Source organism: Galleria mellonella, unplaced genomic scaffold (genome assembly GCF_026898425.1).
Source record: "Galleria mellonella isolate WM207_F2 unplaced genomic scaffold, CSIRO_AGI_GalMel_v1 utg352, whole genome shotgun sequence".
In the NCBI taxonomy this organism is placed as follows: domain Eukaryota; kingdom Metazoa; phylum Arthropoda; class Insecta; order Lepidoptera; family Pyralidae; genus Galleria; species Galleria mellonella.
Window position 1 is genome coordinate 3,477,077 of NW_026442084.1, and position 23,829 is coordinate 3,500,905.

Below are 23,829 nucleotides of genomic sequence, written 5' to 3' on the forward strand. Positions count from 1 at the left end.
CTGCATCGGAAATAATAAAAATAGTTATAAAAACAAATGTAAAATCGCCGATTCCATTTTTTTTTATCATACGATCAGATACTTTCATTTTTATAATATAAAGTTATGTATAAGACTGTGTAAGTGATAAATTCAAATATATATCTGATCACATATAAACCTGTTGTGTAATATTAAACCTTTGTAGCAAAATCAGTATGAAGAAAGCCAAGTTAATATAAAACAAAAATTATATACGTACGTATTAAATAAGCTAGGGTAGAATTTCGAAAAATACTGAGATAATTTTTATTCTTGGTTGTGGCAATTTTAACTTTTAATTGGATTTGTTTTGGAAATTTGAAGCTTATTACCTCAGTCAGCTTTGTTCCAATAGAATTATAAAAGACTAGTACGGATCCTTAATAGATCGAGTTCAAAATGTAACAATAAAAAAAATATGGTCATGACTATATTCGCTGATGGGGTATTTTAGAGACTGACAGACAGATTGTTATGACTTATGACTCGCACACAATTCATATGAACTCAGCAGGGGCGTGTCTGTCACTGTTATAGATTCGTTATACTGTTCACCATCACTGGAAAAATAGAAATATAAATCATTTATCTCCACGCTAATTCATTTACAGATTAAGCAGGGAGACGCATAATCGAGTAGCCGGATGCATACTCACGACCTCGGAGGTCAATTTCACTCCGGGATGTAACTCTATCATATTTATAGAAGGTAGATACGATGGTTTCATTCAATTATTTTTCAATTAGCAACCCGCCCCAGCACGGTAATACGGGCTGATTTTTTTTAATAAAATACAACCTATGTTACTATAGATGAAAGAATTTTCAAAATTTTCTATATAATATTCAAAACTATACCAAATAGCGGTGAAATTGAAGTCATTAGCAGAATTTTACGGGACTGTAATTCCAAAAAAGCTGAATATTTTTCCTAAAAAAAAAAATGAAGTGAAAAACCCCAAATGCTAATGATTTCTATTTCACCCTGTATTACAAAATGTTTTACTGGCAGTGTAAGTGCGTCGTTGCATTAATAAATTGAATAAGATTATGTTCCTACATTTATGGCAATATAATACTCCTTAAATCACTACACTCTCTAAATATAGTGTTTCAGAAATATTTCTGCTACACCATTCCCCAACATAATATATGGCTAGTATTTTTCTCTTAAATCTTGTCTACCCTTTCGGATGGGTGATAAATCTTTGTGAATTATTGGCAAGATTACCTTAAGTGAGACAATTTACCATACACGGTAGGTGGACACGGGTGTTGGCTGTTATTTAAATGAAGTATATTAAAACATATCACATTTCAACAGTTGCACAACTTTGCTTTCTTGGTGAGCGTTGATATTACCATATATTATTTAAGATTGTAAAATGGTCGTGAAATGTAATTTTTATTTCTTGTAACTGACAAACTTTTATTAGTTATATATCGATTTATATAAACAAGCGTTATATACAAACTTTTGACCGCAGATTCACTCGTACGAAGCTGTTATTTTCTGCTTCCATTGAGATTTCGGGAAATCTTATCCTAGTAGATGCATAGAAATTTATATAAAATTTCCAACCTCAGTGGTTTATGTTTAAAATGTGTATTAATAGATAAAAAAGTCAAACAATCGAGTATCTTTATATGTATACGTATATCATTGATATTAAAACACGATATAAAGAAGTTATTGCACCACTGCCATCAAATGTAATTTTATTTATATTTATTGAGAATCAGTGGTATGTGTATGTTAAATATATATTAGAATAGATGGGTCCGTACAATATACTTTTAATTGATATTTATTTAAAAGACTTGATAAATACTTTATTGATTAAACTTAATAAATTACGACACTATTCCACTGAGTTTTCAATTAATGTCTTCACTTGAAGTTACTTAATTTAAAAAAGCATATTTGTGGCCTAAAATATTAATAGACAATATTGCGGAGTCAAGTTTCCGGAACGGGCGCGCATGGATGAAACAAGTTATGAAAGTACTAGAAGTGAGAGATATACGACTATGTGAGGATAGAGGCCTTTGGCGCTCAGTTCTCTCTATCTACCCCGCAAGGGACTTTGCGTTAAGATAGACTATATTTATTATTAGTAACATGTTAAGTATATGTGCATTACAATGTATCAGTATTAAAAAGAACTCGTGTAGGTATTAAACAGATTCTTTACAGTGCATAATTGACTGGCAAGTACGCAATTGAGCCTTGGGCGGTTCGCCAGCTCACACTGAGATCTTCACTTGAAGCTTTTCAAACTGTAGAGCCAACTAATTGCGACTCACGACTAAGCTTGAACAGAGAACTTCTTAAGTGTAGTTTCAAGTCTGTGACGGAAAATATTAGCTCTTTTTTCGCTTATCGAAGTATCGGTAAGGTAAATCTTTAGTCTGGACCACTGTCCCACTCATCCTGCACAATTTGGCGAGCTAATTGGACCCATCCTTGGAATTTTTCAAAACACACACAGAAAAGTGGGTTTAATATAAAATATCGGACGGACGGATTAGCGATAGGGATTAGCAACTGTATTGCTAGCGATATACCCTATCAGATCACATTTACGCGGCTCCCACTGGAAACCATTGTGATTGATTTACTTTTGAATTCGATGGGCCAACTGACTTAATACACCCTCTCCTACCATTCCTCACTGATGCCCCGCCAGCGTCTACCAATAGCACACGCGGGGTTACCATTTCATTTACATCTAATAAAATAATGTAATATGACACAACTATGACAACACATATTGTCACAGACTATGACTGCGAGATTTTCACTTGGATCTTTTGAAACTGTGCACTTAATTAATTGCAACTTGCACCTAAGCTTGAATCGAGAACTTGTTAAGTGTACTTTCAGGTCTGTTACGGTAAATATTAACTCTTTTTCGCTTATATAAGTATCTTTAGTGTCACAAGATTTTCTGTCTGAAAAAAAAACCGTCTTTCAATAATATATAATAATAATGAACTACTGTTTCACCCCACGTACAATTTGATGAATTAACTTGACAGTTATCATTAAAATTTATTAAAAATGTATGTATGTATTTAAACAGAAAAAAGGAATTTATAATGCAAAATGTCACAAGTATGACAATTTTGTAAGACTTGATTAATTATTAATTAACACACTTTATTACCTGCATGTGAGCATAACGTTGTTTGTACCAATTTCAGTAGATGAGTACTTAATAAAAAAATAGAGACAAAAAATATACAAGTTCTGATTTACACACAGGCTAAATAAGTAGGCTATTAATTAAAAAAGATATGTAAAAAAATTACGATGACGACACCAACATCGATGTCATGTCAGTTTTAATTATCACAATATTGACAGCTGAACACCTAATTATTATATATAATTACACTTACGCTTATCTAAAATAGATCTTAGATCTAAAACAATAGGTTGCATATTACCAAGCATCTATCATCGTAAAGACCTTCAATTAAAGCTCAAAGAGGGCGCTGCTCCCACTCTAGAAGCGACGACCTCTGTTGCCATCCGCGTGACCTAATTGCTAAACACGTACCCACCGGATTGAGATACATTCAGTACAAGCCTATTGCGCACTTCAATTAATAGAAACATACAATATTTCAAAAAAATCTTTGAAAATTATGAAATAAAAAAATATGATAAAATTATAGATACTGGTATGGTACAATATATACTTTTTTAAATAATATTTTGTAAAATTTAATATGTGTTTCGTTAGTCCTCGAGATTTCAGAAAATATTTCATAGAAGTCTCTCAGGGATGGGTCCCCGATGTAACTAATTCAATATATCTATGCTTTATATAAATTATTTAAATATATTTATAAGTTATCTGATATCCATAGTACAAACTCTACAAGTTTGGGACTGGATGGCGCTATGTTATATATACCGGTATTTATATTTATTTATGTTCCCGCTAAGAGCTCGTCACTTGCGGCACAGCGTCGCCGGTCGCCACGTTTTGCGTAAGATGGCAAAATCGATAACAGCCGTCGCGACCGTATGACCTAATTTTCTCAGACGAAGCAAGGATCTCGGCGTAGCATCTTGTCATGTTTTTCATAATAAAAATTAATAAGAATACATCCTATTAAACTTCACTCGAGTAGGTACTTATACTTCTTTTTTTTATTAAAATTTACTTTCGGCTTTATTACTCGCTTCGTTAGGTAGCACGTTGGTAACACCTCTTTTATTAATTCTGCTAGCTTTTACCTTTTTTCGAAGCAAAATCACTTTCAGAGGTAAGTTCGGTAAATTATATACTTATATAATTTAGACAGACCATAGCCTAGATTAGTATATAGGACACTTTGTGACTTACGTGGGCTAATCTACGGACAATACCAAGAATAAAATAAATCTATATTAGGTTATAAAAATATATCATCTATGCAAAAAATATAACAAAAGTGAGATAACCTAGATAGTACCTTCAAGTCTATCAAGTGTCTGTCTATATATGACGTTATTAAATATTTTGTGTGGGCGAAAACTATTTTATCTAGACAAGTGGAAACAAAAGAAGTGACTTATTTAAAGTGAAACATTATTAAATTTTTTGACAATTTATGGCAGTCATATTTGTTTTATGCTATCATTTAGCCTATATATTCCATAAATTAAGACGATATAATAAATTTATCAAGTCGTTTAGAGTACAACAAGTTGCGTGCGTTAAATATCCATACATATGTATGTATGGATACTGTATGTACAGTAGGTCTGTATGCTTGTACAAATAAACAAGTAGAATTTTCTCCAGAATAAAAAACACCGACTTTAATTGTCAAATTCAATATGGTATCTATTTAAGGATAAGGCCGTCCGTTGTTGTCCCTTTACCTTGTTTTTTGTAAGATTTTTTTGTGTATATATTGTTAAAGTATGTAATCTGTATCACTCTTTGAGGGAAACAATAGTTTTCTAATTATTCATTAATTCAACACAGAAACACGATAGATTGTATAAAGAATCATCAATCAAACTGTTAATGAAGATATTATTAAAATACAGGCAAATTAAATGCTTCCAAAGAAATGCTTAAAAATCATGAATCTCGTTACTTTTGCAATAGGATAAAAATACACAATTTTGTTACAATTAAAGTTGGTTACTTAAACATTTTGGTTGTTAAAGAATACATTTAACATGTTTATCATGTTTATAAAGTATGTCGCATAATAAGGACGCGGGTTGAACAAATACCGTGTTTCATGATTCACTGAAGACAATTGCATAAAGACGCATATTCACTTATCGCTTTTTATAACAAAAGAAATTTAACATATATTCAAATTATAGCCTTAGATTGTATAGATAGAGTGTTTTCATACAAATGTTTTGCCAAAAACAGGGATCTAGGTATATGGAAAAAAATATATAAGATTAAATTGAAAAATAAAAACAACATAAAGTTCTAACGAATATATAAATTTGAAAGACCAAACATCTAATTGGTAGATTAGATTTTGACATTTAATGATTTTATATAAAATTATGTACATAGGTAGGTTATATATTCCAACATAGAACATAAGATTCTTTATATACCGATTTAAAACAGCTAGTATTAAAAAAATGTTTTTACAGAATATACTGTTACATCACGTTTTATATCAGAACTTCTCAACCATTAGGGTGTGGGGTCGTGGAGCATAATACGTTTGCAATTTCGGAAGCAAAATTAATACATATATAAAATTGAACTTAGAATCAACCAACTGGTGCAATGCAACCTCAAATTTCTTATCAGTATACATCTTCTTAAAAAGCCTACCCTGCAATTTCTCTGATGTTGCGGAAGTCTATGGGTGGGGGTAATCACTTACCATCAGGAGAGCTGCATGCTCGTTTGCCCCCAATGTTATAAAAAAGGTTCTCTATTATAAATATTAGTAAAACATGATTTAAATTTAATTCAAGTTTATTTTTTATAAATTAGAATTAAAATAAATAAAAGTCATTAAAATAATGCACGATTTTTTTTTGTAATGACAACATTCGAGGGGCACTTCAAAATATTATGTACAATCCAGGGAAGCACAAAAAAGAAAGGTTGGGAAACCCTGCTGTATGCTGCCTTGATGTAATTATTATTAATTTCCATCAGACGGACCGTAAGCTTGTTGGTCATTACACTTTTTATAGCAGCGTCTGTAAATAAAAAAATCATAGTAGAATAATAAAATTACGAGTGTATATCCGTTCAGTGGTAGTTGTTAATCATAAAAAAAGATATCTGAATCATAACATAATTAGTACGAGACTAAGAAGTAAAACAATCATTGAAATCGATACAGAATTGTCGGAAATTTTCTATGCAATTTAAAATAGTAAACGAACTAACGGCCCACCTGATGGAAAGTGGTAACCGTTGTTTGAGATGCGTAACATACAAAATTAAATACACTCAAATTTAGAACCTGTTCATTTATGAAGTAGGTTGAAAATACTTGGCGAACCGCGGGCTAGTATTACATTCGAGGCCTACGCAAGTGAAACGACCTCGACAAATCTAAAAATACTTATTTATTTATTTACTAGCTCTGTTTATGACTATTTGTGTGACTGGGACATATTAATTACCTTATGTCATTCTCCTTTTTAAATACAACATGTTAGCGAAATTTCATGACGATTGGTTAAGATACTAAAATATAAGAAATAGGATTTTATGTTCATAATATTGCTAAATTTTAATATATTTACTGTACCCGCGATTTTGTTCGAAGACATATTAAAGTCAGTACATACTAATAATGCCACTCTTGATCTGCTCTCGGTAAAGTCACTACAAATAGTTCGAACGGAAGTGGATTGTAGCTTGAACACACATATTATTTCTTACGTTTCACCAGACCGAGAGCACAGTCAGAATGGTATTACAGTTTAGATCTGGCCTATAATAATTTATTGTTCATTCATAAGACATTACCGTTTTCTACATAACTAGCTTCAATTGACGGGATTAAAAAATATCTTATTTTCTTCAGCATCCCAAGTAGCAGTTGTTAAGACACCAAGAGGCAAAAAACTCACTTTAATATTTATACTAGATACATAGATAATAAGAATTTGTACAAGCAATAAATTACTTCAATTATTCCAACCTTCATACTGCTTGCATGACACGAAATAATAAAGACTACCAGACAATATACAATACATAGATATGTGCTAAAAACATAATTCTCTTGCGAGCAGGCAAAAAAACAATTCAGTTCTGTAAGAATTTAGCGATAATTCCACATATGGTGTGCAACACGAAGACTAACCTGTCAGACTAGTCCCTGGTTGTCTTCACATTGCAATTAAATTCACACTAGCTTAACGTGTTACATGGTAATAGCCCGTAAAAAAGTGACCAATACCGTATCAAGCACGGGTTAATAGGGTTCCTTAGCATATTTAAAATTTTAACATAATCAATAATTGATTAAAGTAATTTACCTTTGCATAAAATAATACACCAAAAATATTTTTTTTTATACAACTTAGAATGGCAAACAAGCTGACGGTCCACCTGATGGAAAGCGATAACCACAGCCCATAGACATGAGCTGTACCATGGATATAACAGAGTATACTGTTTCGCCCATGATTACCCCCATGCGTTGCCATTCCTGAGGACTCAGGTGTTATTCATCTGTACCAAGTAAATTCACGCCACCCTTCAAACCGAAACACAGCCATGCAAACACAACTGCTTCACGGTTGAAACACGAATGGGACAGAGGTACCTAAGCAATCGACTTTTGTTGCCTACTGATTGAATTGTCTCGGACCCACTGAACACTCTAAATCTTGGCTCTTAATACCTCCCAGTCCCGTTCACATCATAAATATACTACTGCAATCTTTTTTTATATATTTTGTACATTGAATAATAAACAATAATGATACATTATTATTTGTATCTATCTTATTTTACAGAAATAACAGCGCATTAAACGAAAATTATTTTCAAACTTTGCGAAACAGTCGACTTAAAAACATGTCAAAGCTTCCTGCCTCCTGCGTGCCGCGTCCCGCTTAAATTGATTCTCCTTCACCATCGACCTCATTTTCTAGTTTTTATACTAGTTTATTAGCATTTATTTATTATCATTATAAATTTACTCTATATCTTTAGTTCATCTTTTACCACAAACAACTGTGCCTTTGGCATTCAACAACTTGAAACATTTGTGAAATCGTCGCTTCATTTAGTGAGGAGGTGGTACATGGCTGTTGATAGTTTTTCTATGCAACTTAGAATTGCATATAAGCTGACGGCTTGATGGAAAATGGTAACCGTTGCCTATAGACATGAACAATACTATGGACATAACAGAGTATACTGGGGGGAAAGGGATTGTTAGTAATGGAGAATGAGAATCCTATTGCTAGCAATATACCCAACCAGGTCGACCTCCTCGCGGTTCTCCCTGGAAACTATCATGGTTAATTTCTGATTAATTCACCATGATGGGTCAACTGGCCTATTTTCATTCTCATCTTCACTGGTGCTCCGCCAGCGTATCCCGTTAGCGCAGGCTGGGTTACTATACCATTTTCACCCATCAAAAAAAAAAAAGAGTATACTGTTTTGTCTATGATAAGGCCTAGGCTTTTTTAAGGTTAAGGTTTCATTCACACATAGATCAATTGAATTTAGTAGAAAAATACGAATAGTTTAAGGAATAACAATCGTCGTTACTTGTATTAAATTGTGACGTGTGATGTGAACGTTCATTCGCCTTTTTACAAACCGTTAATGCCAAATACATAAATATGCTATTTAAATTAATGATACATTAAAATTTTTAAATTTCTCAGTAACATCGCATTCATTTATCACAATGATACTCATTTATCCAATCTGTCTAGTAATATTGCATTGCAAAAACATGCCACAGAAACAGATGATCTCATATCGATTTAAGATATTATACAAAAAACCTTGAGTTCGCTAGTCACGGCAAGAAATGGCATTGTACTAGTTGACGGTCGATTTTGTTCGTTTTGTTAGGTTGTTTTTTTTTTTTTTATTTAATATGGTACCCTTAAACACAATAAGAGAATTTATAAAAACGGCCAATCATCATTTTTGCTAAAAAAAAAAAGCAATGTATTTCAGGTATACGTTGGTATACTTGGAACATGTAGAACGAATAGCATAAATATAATAGCTTAATGGATTTTATCAAAATCCATTTAGCTATTTAGGCTCGTTATGTTATGTTGTTATAACGTATAATAACATAACATAACAAGCTCATACCTATACGTTTAAACCTTATGTTCATTTCATTATGGAACTGACAGCCCACCTCTTGGTAAGTGGTAACTAGTGTTAAAAACACAATTACAACGTAATAGAATGCATTATACACCGTAAAGCCCATGGTTACCCTCATGTGTAACAATACACTAAAGTATTTTGCGTTTGTCCTTAGTATATTTACTGTTATATCCCACCCTTTAAAGTGAAACAAACCCATACAACACGAATAGTAAGAAGATACCTTCTAATAGAGATAACCTTTGTACAGTCTTGTACTCCGAATATCCTCTGAATAGGTAAAGGTATTATGGTAGGAGATAGTTTGAAAATGCGTGACACAGACTGATATATGTATTCAGCGTAATAAATAGATTTAGTTTAGGTATTAATATTAAGGTAAATTGGTAGCATATTAAAATATCATAAATACACAATGATGATATTTCTTCAGCCTATACATTTATGTCATTTGTCAGTAGTACTGGTGACCACAAAAGAATCAAAACTAATGTAACATTTAAATTCACTGTACTGTTTTAGTTGTATTGGTTACAACTTACTGTTTTTTTTTCTTATTTGCCATATAAAATACTTTGACCAAAAGCTAGAATATAATAATTTCGATCACACCCTTGCTTCTATCCTATTTTCTTTTTTTGGTCTACGAAAAATTGTTTTTTTTTCACTGATCTCTATCAACCACTAGCCTGTGCTTACTTCTCTTTTATTCATATCATCTTTCACATTTAACTGTAACTTAGATATGGACACCAGTTCCTTTTAAACAGAATTTCGAGTTCCTCTCCAACGAAAACCGGTATCTCGTATTGTCATGGGAATTTCCACAAAACCTTGTTTGTGATTGTCATGATGTAATGGAACCTATTGCAAATTTGATTTCTTAAGATTCTTTCTCACTGTTTGTTTCAGTTAGGTCAAAGGCAAACTCTTTATATTTAATGTTTAAGTGTCATATTTGTTCAGCCGTACTGCCTAGATCGTTTCGAATACGCTAGCCGATAAGATAGCACGCTATTGAAGTATGTTGCCACGCGCACGCGTCCCCGGAACTAACAAACTAACGGTACAATCGCTATTGTCATTTTAGTCATTAATCGTAGCCCAATGCTGGATACAGGTGGTATAGGTTGCACGGAGTTGCTAGCATCCACGTTATACAGAATTTATGAGGTCATTGCCTCATCTATAGTTATTCCCCTTCAACCTCTAGTGCTGTACAAACTACTATGTAAAAATTCAATTGTTTTAATTTTTTATTAAAATATATTGCCATAATTATCATAGACTAATGTGGACATTAGTCTCAGATCGCTGTTTTGGTATTTCTAGCGGTATATGATATTTTTACAACCGGTTTTGGCAGTCCTTGGACGTGTGGCTATAAAGTCTTAATTGTTTTATATAAAAATTTATTTCTATATGAAAGGTGCAATGCACTTTAACGTTCTTGATTTGAACATCAAGATTCTCGCGAAAATTTTAATTACTGTATACCGTGATATAAACAGGTCATTGTTCCCATCCAACAAAGCCTACGTGTTTTCATTATTAATTTAAATATTACATTTTTTTTTTCAAGTCTTTAATAGTTAGTATTTTGTGTTACTTTTACCTTTTACTGGTGACCTGTAATACAGGTATTCTTATACCTATCTCAGGCACCAGTCTCTCACAATTATATATATAATTTGTTTAATATAAGCATTGTATTTCACTGTAATGAATTGTGAAGAGAAATAAATCTGTTTATTATTATTATTATTATTACTTTTTCTTTCAATTTGAATTGTTTTACAGGAAGATGTCCTCCAAATAAGCACTATTAAAATTCTATTACTTGATTTTATTTTTATTTTAATAACATTCAACATTAACTGAAATAAATATAACAGGTTTTATACAGGATTTTCCTTCTCTTTCATTCGTGTAATGTGCTTTATTTCCATAGTGTTTCCTATGACTTCCACGGGATAAAAACAATATGAAGTTCTTACTCTGTATAATGTATCTACCCATCCATGTATAAAAAGGGCGTATTAAGTTTTCTTCGAGATCGGTAACATGCAAGTGACGCCATTGGTATTACTAAAGTCCATAGGCTATGGTAACGGTCCACCATCAAATGGCTAAATACTTGATAGGCAACAGTTTTTCTTTCATATCATAAATAAAAAAAATCAGTAAACAATCACTGTTTAAGCGGTCGCCACTGGCTACTGTACCTGTACTCGCCACTTTACTAAAAAGTTGATCAATATAAAAGCATAAAAGAAACTGACTAGGCAAGTATTCGTGTTTGTTAACACTAATGTTCCGCTTGCCAATTACCGTTCAAGCTTAAAAAACTAATTATGGTTCTTAGAACTCCACATCGACTGTGTAGTATGTAGGTAGGTAAATCATTAGTCTTAATAAAAAAAGATTAAATTTAACAAATTATTATTTACTTATAACGTATTACCACATTTTGATTCTAGGGCATAAATATAATACCTTAAAAAACCGAGCTATTATCCATTCTTACATCTGGGACCAAAAAAAATGCTCTAAGATACGAATATGAAAGAACAAGAAAAAAAAACAGCCCACAGTAAACTAATAGATATTGGTTTTACTTATTGGCCCCGTATATCACGGGAACGGAAGATATTGGAAATCCTAGTGGCTTGTGGTTCAGCGTGAATCTCTCCTGTATTCATATATATACCTTGAGTATAATAAGCAAAGAGGCTTATTTCAAATCATATAAATATGAAACGCTGTAAAGATAATTTAGACGTTAGTTACTCAATCGCAATAAATGGCTTAATGGATTTTAAAGAAATTTGGTATACATGCAGAACATATCCTGGATTAGTACCTAGGCTACATTTTATCCTAATGAACCAGGCCAAAATAATGGATTACAACTAGATTTTAACAAGGCAGTTGCGGCATTGTGGATAAAATATGACTAGAAAATTCGCTACTAGATAAAGTTTACTAGTTGCATGATAAGCAACTAACGCCAACTGTTTCTGTCACGGGATATTTATTGTCACTGAGATTGCAACCCGGTCCAATATCGCAACCGCAGATACCAGAGTAGTGGTTTAAGTTGTCCTAAACAATGTTGCCCAATCTGGTCGCATGTAAGAGAAACAATTCTGTATTTCAGTATGACAACCGTCACAGTATAAGATATAAAACAAATCAACATGACATAACAAAGAACTCATTATTAAATTTCAAAAGTCAAATAACCTAGTTTTTTTTTTCTATGTAGTAACGGAGTAAAGAATACGATTTGTATTCTCAACCACAAAGTTCGTCGCCACAAATCTGGTAAAAAACAACCAAAAGATAAAGCAATACCGTAATACAATTCCCATCTTCATTTAGGGATTCGTCATCATCTCAACAATTATCTGTCTACTGCTGAGCATAGTCCTTCCCCATAGACTGCCATAAAGAACGGTCCTGAACCATCTGCATCCACTGACTCCCTGCAATATGGGAGGAAAGGGATTGTTAATTAACGGGTCTAACTGACCTATTGCCAGCAAAACATATCAGGTCGACCTCCACGCGGTTCCCTCTGGAAACCATCGTGGTTAATTCAAGCGGAATTCGCCACGATGGGCTAACTGACCTGCTTTCATCATCACCTACGTACCATATCCCTCACTGGTGTTCCGACAGCGTATACAGATAGCGCAGGTGAGGTTACCATTCCATTATCACCCAAAATTCAAAGATCATCACTCCATCTAGTGGGGAATCGTTCTACACTGCCTTTGCTCGGACGAAGTCGCCACTCAAGAACCTTTCTTCATTAGGGATTATTGTTCGTTAAAAGCACGCCACTTTCATTCGTAGTTCGTTTATTCTAATTAAAAAACAAACACCCACACCTTGACAAAAGAAAATCTTGAAGACATAAAACAAATCTTAGGCGTACATTTAAAGTATTTTTTGTGGGGCAAAATATACATCTTGTTATAATATTTAATTGGCATACGAGTAATTATTCAAAGTCGTCTTTTTAATTATGTATTGAACGAAACGTGATTAAATGCTTTGTCATTTAAGTATAAAAAAAAAGTACTAGTGACATAGTTTTTTTAAATTGCTAACTATTCTTTATAATGCTGTCAATAATTTGTAATTAAAATGAAGTGACTTTTAATGAATCTTAATGCACAGTAAATTGATTATGCCTTGGATTACCATAGATATAACTTACATTATACGGCTATAATAACACATGACGGTCAATATATATTTATCCAACTAATATTATAAATCTAAATTTGTAGAAATGTTTGTTACTCAACGGACAGGAAAGAATTTTGATATACCTATCTGATATATTCTAGACTAGCTGTTATCCGCGGCTTCGCCCGCGTGATATAGTGTGGAAAGCTATTATTAGTATAGTAATATTATGTGTTAAGTTAGAATATAACCTACCCGCGATTTAAATTTCATTCAAATCCGTTAAGCTATTTAAGTATGAATGAACATACAAACAGCCAAATATCTAAACATCTAAAATTCAAACATATTTTCACAATTATAATATTATAGCATATAATATTAAAGGTTTAAAATAAAATACATTGAATACTAATTAACGCAGGCAAAATATCTGTGAAAATGCACTATTTGAAACAGTCTCTCTTGAATTTATAAGAATACTAAAGATTTCACTTATTTTCTTGAAAAAATTCTATGACATATATAAGAAATGACAATATAAATATAAAATAAATCACACTATAAAAAATATGAAAAATATAAAAATGCGACGGCAAACATGCGTCCCGTATGTTATGTTACAAATACCAACGGAGCACTGGGTAACACCAAAAAAGGGTTTCACGTTCCATAGCATTTTCGAACAATGGAACCTGTCGATTGGTGACAAAAAAGCATGTGCATCTGACTGAATACTAAGAAAGAACACCTGTGCCGGTCGAGGCAAGGTAGGTATATTCGTAAATATTAAAACAAGATCTGGTCAGTCCGTTTATTTTATAAATACTTGTATAATTTCGATCAGTTGATTTATCTTTTTTAACTGTTGTTTTTTTTTTTTTGCGAGCGTGTATGAAAAAATTGATGAATGTGGAAGAAGTGAAAGAGGTTTGCTTGAATCGAAGCATTTGGCGTTCCATTGTTTCTGCCTACCCTAATGGGAGACAGACGTGACAGATATGTATGTATGTTGTTTTTTTTTTAATTGGAATATGATTGTGCTTAATTTAGAGAACAAATTTGATGAAATACAATTTTTATTCCAAATTCGAACAGTTGATTAGTTGTGTCAGTGTGTGTTGTCAATTCAGAAAAGATTTGTATCGTTTTAAACGTACGTACGTTTGATCGTACGTAACGAACGAACGGACCAGGTATTTTAGTCAATATTAAAACAAGATTTGGACAGTCCATTTCTTTCATAAACAAGAACTACTGTCATTTTGAACAGTTGTGTGTTTTTTTAATCGTCATATTGTTTTAATATTGGGGGCAACTTTAAAAGGATTTGTTTGTATCGTTTTGAACGTGCATCTGTTTGAATATTAAGAAACACCTGCACTCGTCGGTGCCAGGTATTCGTAACTTAGATTATATAGATCGAGTCTCAAAAACGGGTCAACTTTTTGTCAGCTAATTGTCAAATTAGTTGATTTGTTTTTTATCAGTGTTCTATATATTTATTAATAAAAATAATTAGATTTAAACCATTGAGGTTTAAATGATTGAACCATTTCTGAATGTTCATTCTTTGAAACTGACAACTTGAAATTGAATCATTATCAACAGTAAAATCTTAACTTATTATAACCATAAAAAATATAAAGGTACACCTGAAAACTGTTACCCTCTTTTCATTGACAGTTGGCTAAATATGCTGTTTCGAATTCAAGTATTCAGACTAAATAACGTATATTTGTAAACGATAAACGTAAATACAGGTTTCATATTGAGACCACATAAGCGCGCAACTGGGTCGTATGAAATTGAAACATTCAATTCAATATTAAAATTGGACATGGACGAGAATAAATTTTATTGTCGTTACAATATTCTTTTTTTTTTTCAATACCCGATCACACAAACTATGTAGGTACTCTGGGTAGGTAATTAAGAACATTTTATCAAGGGACAACAGAGCTATTTGTGAAATACAAAAACAAAAAATATAAACATAAGCAGTAAATTAAAAAAAATATACATATATTAAAATTATTAGATATGCAAGAAAACTGTTAATAAGATTAATTACTAGCTATTTCGTGCGGCTTTGCCCGCGTGAATTATATAAAATATTCCATATATTACATTATGATATAACTTACCTCTGTACCAAATATTGTTTAATATGTTCAGCTGTTTAAGTGTGATTGAGTGACATACATACAAACATATAAAGATCCAAGATCTTTATAAACTTTCACATTTATAACATTAACTGGATTAAAATATACTGATTAATTAAAATATGTAGCAATTACATATATACGAGTATAAATATTCGACAGTGGTTGTTGAAGTTCAAGTGTAACTCGATATCTAGTAGACAGCATTTTTATTTTTACTCACAAGGACGTAGCACGTATCAACTAACCTTTGGGCTAAATTACTTGCTTTTATTATTCTACCTTTAGACAATTCTTAAATATAGAATGAAGACCACACGCAGACAAAACGAACCCGATACACAAAGGAAACGAGAACACAATAGCTTCTCATTGATTAATTATCAATGTACCGTGTCCTCATATGTGTACTGTGACGTCCATGGTGTTGTCCATTTTTGTAGATGGGCGACCAATATAGTATACGTCTATGAATGGTAAACAAGCTAAAGGCCTACTTAGTGGGTAGAGACAGTCGTCAATAGATCAGGCAGGGAGGAAGAGATTGTTAGTAATGCGAACTATCAGTACCATTGCAAGCCACCAGGTCTATCAGGTCGACCTACACGTGGTTCCCCTGGAAACCATGGTATTAAATTGCAAGTGTATTCATCACGATGGGTTAACTTTATTCGCCTTTTCGTTCTCAGCTATCATCCCTCATTAGTGCGCTGCCAGCGTACACCGTTAGCACAGGCGGAGCTACCATTATATTAACATCAATAACAAAAAACCATCACGCATTTAAATTACATACATGTGTTGGATAAACCTCTATATAAGCTCTAAAAGCAATCAGCGATCAAAAGCAAGGGAGTCCAAAAATATAATTAGTACTATATACATCATAGTATATACTGTGGCACCCATGATATCTTACATGCATTGCTATTCCACACTCTTTAAACCAAAACAAAAGTTACGGAAGCTCAACTATTTGGCAGCAAACATACTAGTAAGGAATATAATTTTACAGTCGCGATGCCTTAACCAGCTTCTTGTCTTCTTGGCTGCAAGCTTATAACCTGTTATAGGAACCTATGTGATGTCAGATTAAGAAAACAACATGTCACCAGCAATACTCCTCATCCTCAGAATATCATGGATATATACCAGGATATAGGATAAAGAGAGGCGACTACGGAAATATATAATTATAACAGTATACAAGTAGCCATTTATATAGGGGTTGTTAGTAATGGGAGGTAACAGCTTCATTTCTAGTAATATACCTTGTTAGATCGACCTCCAAAGGGTTTCACCTGGAAGTGATTAATTCTAGTATCATCCTCACTTATCATCTCTCTCTGGTGACTCGCTATGTATACAGATAAAGCATGTAGGGTTAACAATCTATTGTTACCAATTAAAAAAAAAAAAACCATTTATAAGGAAAAGAAAACATTCTTTCTCTCTCTCTCTCAAGCTATTTAAATACATTCCCAGGCGTGTAACAGCGCAGTGGGCATTAAAATCAATAAGATCACGTGTCTGATTAAGTATTAATGGTCAGATAGTGACTGAATAAGTGGCATTAAGAAAGGTAATGAGATGCCAATTAAATAAATCCAATACTAATATTATAAATATGAAATATACTTGTTTATCTTCTGACACCTTAACCTATGGTCATCAAATTTTATATATGCATGTAGTTTTTGGAATGGAGAAGAATGTAGGCTACTTTTCATCTAGATCAATCAACACATCCTGATCACACGAATAAAATTAATAATTTTTTTTATACCATAAAAAGTAGCAAGCAAACAAGCATTGCAGCCCGTCTGATAGTAAACGGTCATTGTAGCCTATGGACGCCTGCAACACGCGGTGTCACGTGCGCGTTGTCAACCCTGAAGGAACCTCAATATACCCTCCCTTTTTAAAGAATCCTATACTGTAGTCTCTAATAAATAACACTGAATATTGGACAGCGTCATCTAGCCCCAATCTAAGCAAAGTTTCTGAGTACTAGAAAATCGGTAGAAATACTTTAATAGTTATTTTTTAATACATAGCATACATAAGAACCAAATGTTTCAGGGGGGAAAGGGATTGTTAGTAATGGAGACTGAGAATCCCATTGCTAGCAATATACCCAACCAGGTCGACCTCCTCGCGGTTCTCCCTGGAAACTATCATGATTAATTCCTCATGAATTCATCATGATGGGCTAACTGGCCTGTTTTCATTTTCATCGATCACCCTTCACTGGTGCTCCGCAAGCGTATCCCGTTAGCGCAGGCGGGGTTACCATACCATCACCCATCAAAAAAAAAAAGAAAACAAATGTTTCATTAAAATGTTCATATTGTACGGGCATCAAACCCACGAATGTGAGGCAGTGCAATAGACACGCAGTTTGAATCTTGTCCAATACTTCCGTTAATATTCGTACTTGCGTTATCATAGGTAGCTGTTATCGGAACGTTAGGTACAATTAATAATGTTCTGATAAATTTCCTTATTAGCCGCTAAATAATGACGCTTACGACCAATATGCAAAAGCAAGGTCATGAATGTGTACTCTACGCGTACTAAAAATGTCTGATCTATAAACGATACATTCATTAATATTAGAGGTTACCGCCTCATCTTCCAATGGTCACGGGTTCAATCCCCGCGTAAAACAAAGATTTATATTCGTAATTATACCTGTTTATAACAGTCTGGATGTTTTCTACATATATCATATCAGCCGTCTATTGTCCACTGCTGAACAGAAACCTCCCCCAAAAGGGGAGTTTTGCCAGTTGTTACCACGTTTAGCAGGTGGATTGGCACCCGCAGTTAGGCTCTGGTGATGTTTTAAGAGGGTCGCTGCTGCCCATCCCTCGACTATTAAATTTCATTAGTCGCCTCTTACGACACCCACGGGAAAGAAAGAGGTGGCCCATTCTATGCCGGGACCACACGGCAATATGTGTTTCTACGTATAACATGTATTTAAAAAATGTATTATACTACTTATATTAGTTATCTAAAATGAAATCTGTTTAATTTGACGCTGTATCTAATGCCATTTTATTATACCATAAGAATAAATTGTTTTATTCTCATTAACAACCCATTAATATATCATTAATGATGGTATATAGTTCTCCCTTTCCCTATAAGATAATATAGCCTACTAATCCCACTCTTGCCAGGCAGTTTGCTATAAGGTTTTATTTCGAGTTCTCTCTATGTGACACTCGTGTATTTTGTTCACACAAAAACATAATTGAGACAACTTCTTGACGTTCTCAATTCTTTTTATGTTCCCCCGATATAATCTTTAATATCAAATCTTAAACAATTAAAATCTTTTACGCCATTCAACCATGAAAGCCAAGCAGACAGACAGGCAGACTTTTACATTTATAAACATAGATATGTATGAGCAACGGTACAATCTGACTAGCAGAGAATTGGGTAAGATAACAATTATTATTCACGCAATACAATAGTTTTTAAACACACATGATTTATTACGGAAGTCGACCTGGTTTAAATATATCAAATAAAGGAAAATGTAACGCAGATATATAAAAAAGAAATCACTCGAACGCGATAAAGTGACCGATATGACAACTATCTGATCGAAGTTTGATATTTACACTCTTGAAATGATTATATTGCGTAGAAATTGGGTCACATTAGGTATTTAACAAATATCAGAACTATCTCTCTTTATGTAACAATTACATTGATAGACAAAGGATCCAAGATTCACGAATATAAAATTTACGTTTAAAACTGTTCCGAATTCAAATTACAAAATATATATATATATATATAAATTGAACATGGAGAGATTAGAGGCGAATACTTACCGTAAATAAGTAACTAGACGTCTAGACGTGATATATTTTTATAAAATTTGTAACAAAATTGTAAATATATTTCAACACCTTTGATTATAAATGTCGCTGAATGGTTAAAAATGAGCGCAACTAAATTTAAATGCGCTCTATTTTAAGTGTAATTTTTAGATATTGATTGTACATCTAGAATATTATACATCAAAGATTACTTGTATAAATATGAGCATATCTAACATGTTATAAAAATCAAGGTAACTATGTATCGTTACACACTAGGTGATTCCACTACGGTCAAGTTGCGAAATAACAATAAGAAATAAAAAGCTATTTAAATTTATAGACTTAAAAGCCAAATCATCAAGTTGTAGGTCAAGATTTGTCGGTCAGTGAGTGGCTGAAGGTTTTCTATGGTTTTTATTCAAACATTTCACTAATGCAAACGCATCCTGTGTTCAAATGAAATGGTATGATGTACATGTACATTACCAGAGGGAGACTTTGTACAAAAGTCGATTGCTTGGGTACCTCTGTCCCATTCGTGTTTCAACCGTGAAGCAGTTGTGTTTGCATAGCTATGTTTTGGTTTGAAGAGTGGGATATGGCGTGAAATTGCTGGGTACAGAGGAATAACACCTGAGTCCTCAGGAATGGCAACGTATGGGGGGTATCATGGGCGAAACAGTATACTCTGTTATGTCCATGGTACTGCACATGTCTATAGGCGACGGTTACCACTTTCCATAAGGTGGACCGTCACCTTGTTTGACATTCTAAGTTGTATAAAAAAAAAATTTACTATTAATCAATATTACCTTTTCCATATAAATCACTTAACTGATCCCCACTTCTTTTCAAAATAACTAAAGGAAAAAAATACAATGTAAAATATAATATGTTGTGTAAGAACCGGAAGAAAACTTGAAACTATACGAAGCCGAGTGTAGTAGGTCAAATAATACGTGTCCAGGTTTTGATTATGTTTGCACTCTTTACGTACATTCTCTATACAGCTATTGCAACTGTGGTGCAAAATCGCACTGACATTGGCTTGTATTGCAATAAATATTACACGAGCATTACTGTTTGAACTCTGTTGATGTGACGATACGTATTGACGTAAATAACTGCTAACATAGCGTGGCGGCTGTCTCAGGAGTCGGGTAACTCAATGTATCGGGAAGTTCGAAAATAGAACGCGACCATTCGAGTGAGCGACTCGTGATATTCGTGAACGTATGATAACGTTTATCTCGGCAACGCTTGCAAGCAAGAAATGTGGACACGTATTATCAGAACACCGACACGTTTGTATGATTACTCGAGTTATGATTATAACGGTAAATGTGGAGCCAACAGGTTTCCATCAAACTGGTCGGGCAATGTTTGATCGCAGATTACGTGAAATTCAGCTGATGAATTACATACAAAACGCGATATTAACGCCTGCATAATATTTGATCAACGATCACTAATCGAGCACAAACATTTGTAACTTTGTAACTTGCAAAATCCTTGGGCACGTAATTATTGTATATACATATAATAGTGTAGACATACACACTATCTGTTGTGGTAAAACAGAGTTATAACACCTTTTTGTAGCAAAAATTAGTGGACAGTAGATTGAATATCTAAAACGATCGCTGCTATATAATGAGGGGCATTTCGCCCTACATAATCGATGTTTGTGTTGTGACATATATATGAAGGTAAATACAAGGGGTGAATATCTGTATGTGTGTAATGTAGCCAAGCGGACATGGCGGGTGTGGCCAGCTGATCGGGACAAACGCACACAGCTGCAAATGTTTACGAAAAATACTGATTATTGATTTTTATCCGGTGCCGAACTGTACCAGTGCAAACAGGTGTTCGGAGAACCGTTCTGAATAACAAATGCGTCTCTGGGACCTTTAATTTTATGTAGTCGACATGATTTACGAAATTCGAATTATTATTCAAATTTTGTACCGCTTTTGTTGATGAGACAAAGGGATATGAGATTGTAAAAGTAATTATACTTAATGTAGTGTTGTTTGAAAAATTATAATGTAGTGTGTATGTACTGACCTTAATTCCGGAGCGTCCCTGTTGCTTCAGCAAAACATTCTCTGGTTTCATGTCGCAATGTATGATCCGATACTTGCTCAAGGCGTGCAGGCACTGGAGGAGACTATGTGAGAACTTGCGAACGAGCTGCAACGAGAACCCTTGGAACTTGTTCTTCTTTATCAGCTCGTACAAATTGATCGAGAGTAGCTCGAAAGTGATGCACGTATGATTTCTGAATGTAAAAGAGTCGAACATGTGTATAACATTCATCGTGTTGTCCTTGTCCTGCTCACGGAGGTGTTCCAATATGCGGATCTCTTCTTGAGCCTGGCGGTGGAACCGCTTCTCGTTCCGGACCATCTTGAGCGCAACATTTTCTCGCTTCTTGTGGTCGAACGCTTTCACTACTTGGCCGAAGCTGCCCTTGCCTATTACTTTGAGCACTTCGTATCTATAAGCTATGTGGTCGTGCGGTATGTGGATATAGGAGCCTTGCTCGTTATCGTACTCGCAATTGTTCGGAAACCCGACGAGTCCAGGCCGTTTCTTAGCATTCGCGCCTATAAAGTACACTTGAGGATAGTCGAATATCTCGCGATGTTCGTAAGGAGTGAGTTTGTTCATGTAGAGCTTCATGACCTGCTCGGGGCTGGCGGCCGCGGCCGGCGGTCTCTTGTCGGGCGGCTGCGCGTTGTTCGCCGGCGGAGCGGGCGGGCCTGGCTCGAGCGGCGGCAGCGCCCCATCCCGGAGCAAAGCGCGCCCGAACGCGTGCGCGCTCCCTAGAGGCATATCGCCGGTCATGGCCGTGCGGCCGCCGCCACCTCCACGCACTTCGCTCGCCGTGGCCGTACCGACCCACGCTCGTTCGCACACACCACTGCACCTCACTGCACTTGCACTCGACGACGGCGCCACTCTGGGACACTACACGACATTTTACATCGACCGGGAGGAGCGAGACCCACGCTTCCACTTATGCGGGCACATTCCGTCTCGGTAACGATATGATGGAGCCGCGGTCGCAGATGATACCGTACGTTGCGAACGTGAAACGCAAACAAAGACTCCTTCTTTGCGACCCGTTCCAACGACAGAACCAGAGAGAAAATAGAAACGGTCGCCAGAGTCATTGAACCGTTCGTCTGCGTTAAATACACAAGTAGGAGTGAGATAGACTATATCTTTGTGTTTCGAGGTCAATACAATGAGCCGCTAGGTGGCGTTTATGTCGAATACATTTATAAGGCATTTTGCAAGACCCAATACCGTAATGATACTAAATTGTTGCCATGCAATACTTATAAACCTTTAAATTATAAATAAATAAATAAACATATTAAATAAATGTCATTTTAATGAACGAACGAATGAATTTCTACACAATAAAAAAAATATTAAAATAATTGTTAACAACATTTGAAATATAAATTATTAGTAACCAAACAACTAAATTATATTAAAAAAGAAGAATAAAGTACATATAATTCCTATTAAAAACATTTTTATTTTATTAAAAAAAAGGCCAATTAAATTGTAGTTTTGAATATGGTATGTATGAAAATAAACTTATTTTTATAATTATATAATGTTATATTGGAAGTATTAAACAAATAAATGATCTGATTATCTAAATAAAATCTTTAAAAGATTTCAGATATTAAAGAGAAAGGAAATTAGTTTAAAATGTTAATTGCCAGTATTAAAAAATTACAAGTTATATAAATTTTTTCATGTTATAGCATTTTAAATGTACTGTAATAAAAGATTCTAACTTTTAAGTAATTAATTTATGAGAAGTCTAAAATTTTTATTTTGATTATTTACAGAATACTTTTAGGTCTTACATAAAACTTTTCATTTTGTCTATGGTTTAGTTTTCGTATAGCGCCATCTATCGAAGATAAAAGCAAACAAGACTATATTATTGCATCTATCACCATTCCACACGTCTTTTCTATTCCGTTGTTTTCTGTCATTTAATATCTACGTTACGTTCGATTAATCTAAAGATTGAAATATTTCCGTGGTGATTTGTTTTTGAAAATGTACATAAAGATAATTGTATAATTTACTACGGATACAAAAGTTAATATACACTGGTGATGTGAGAATGTAAGTAGTTTTTCTATATTTGAATCATCTGTCGCTTTTTCTTTTTTTTTTCGTCATATTATTTTCAAATGAGTCCAGTTTCATTGTAATGATATTTCCGGGCGTTTA

General features: G+C 33.9%; 2 protein-coding genes across 8 annotated transcripts in view; one reads left to right on the forward strand and one right to left on the reverse strand.

Moving 5' to 3' along the window:
- Positions 1-22,759, reverse strand: part of LOC113519381 (dual specificity tyrosine-phosphorylation-regulated kinase 2) — a 183,637-nt gene extending 160,878 nt beyond the window's left edge. For 2 of the 3 annotated variants that reach the window (XM_052897111.1, XM_052897112.1), the window contains exon 1: positions 21,628-22,759. In XM_052897111.1, coding sequence (XP_052753071.1) covers positions 21,628-22,410 — 783 coding nt within the window. In that variant the 5' untranslated portion in view covers positions 22,411-22,759. The remainder of the gene's footprint in view (positions 1-21,627) is intronic. The other variant, XM_026904440.3, reaches the window with a different exon arrangement.
- Positions 22,760-23,527: 768 nt separating this feature from the next.
- LOC113519426 (transmembrane and coiled-coil domains protein 2) overlaps positions 23,528-23,829 on the forward strand; it is a 70,727-nt gene continuing 70,425 nt past the window's right edge. For 4 of the 5 annotated variants that reach the window (XM_052897044.1, XM_052897045.1, XM_026904528.3 and 1 more), the window contains exon 1: positions 23,528-23,721. The gene's annotated coding sequence lies outside the window, so the exon portion shown is untranslated. The remainder of the gene's footprint in view (positions 23,722-23,829) is intronic. The other variant, XM_026904527.3, reaches the window with a different exon arrangement.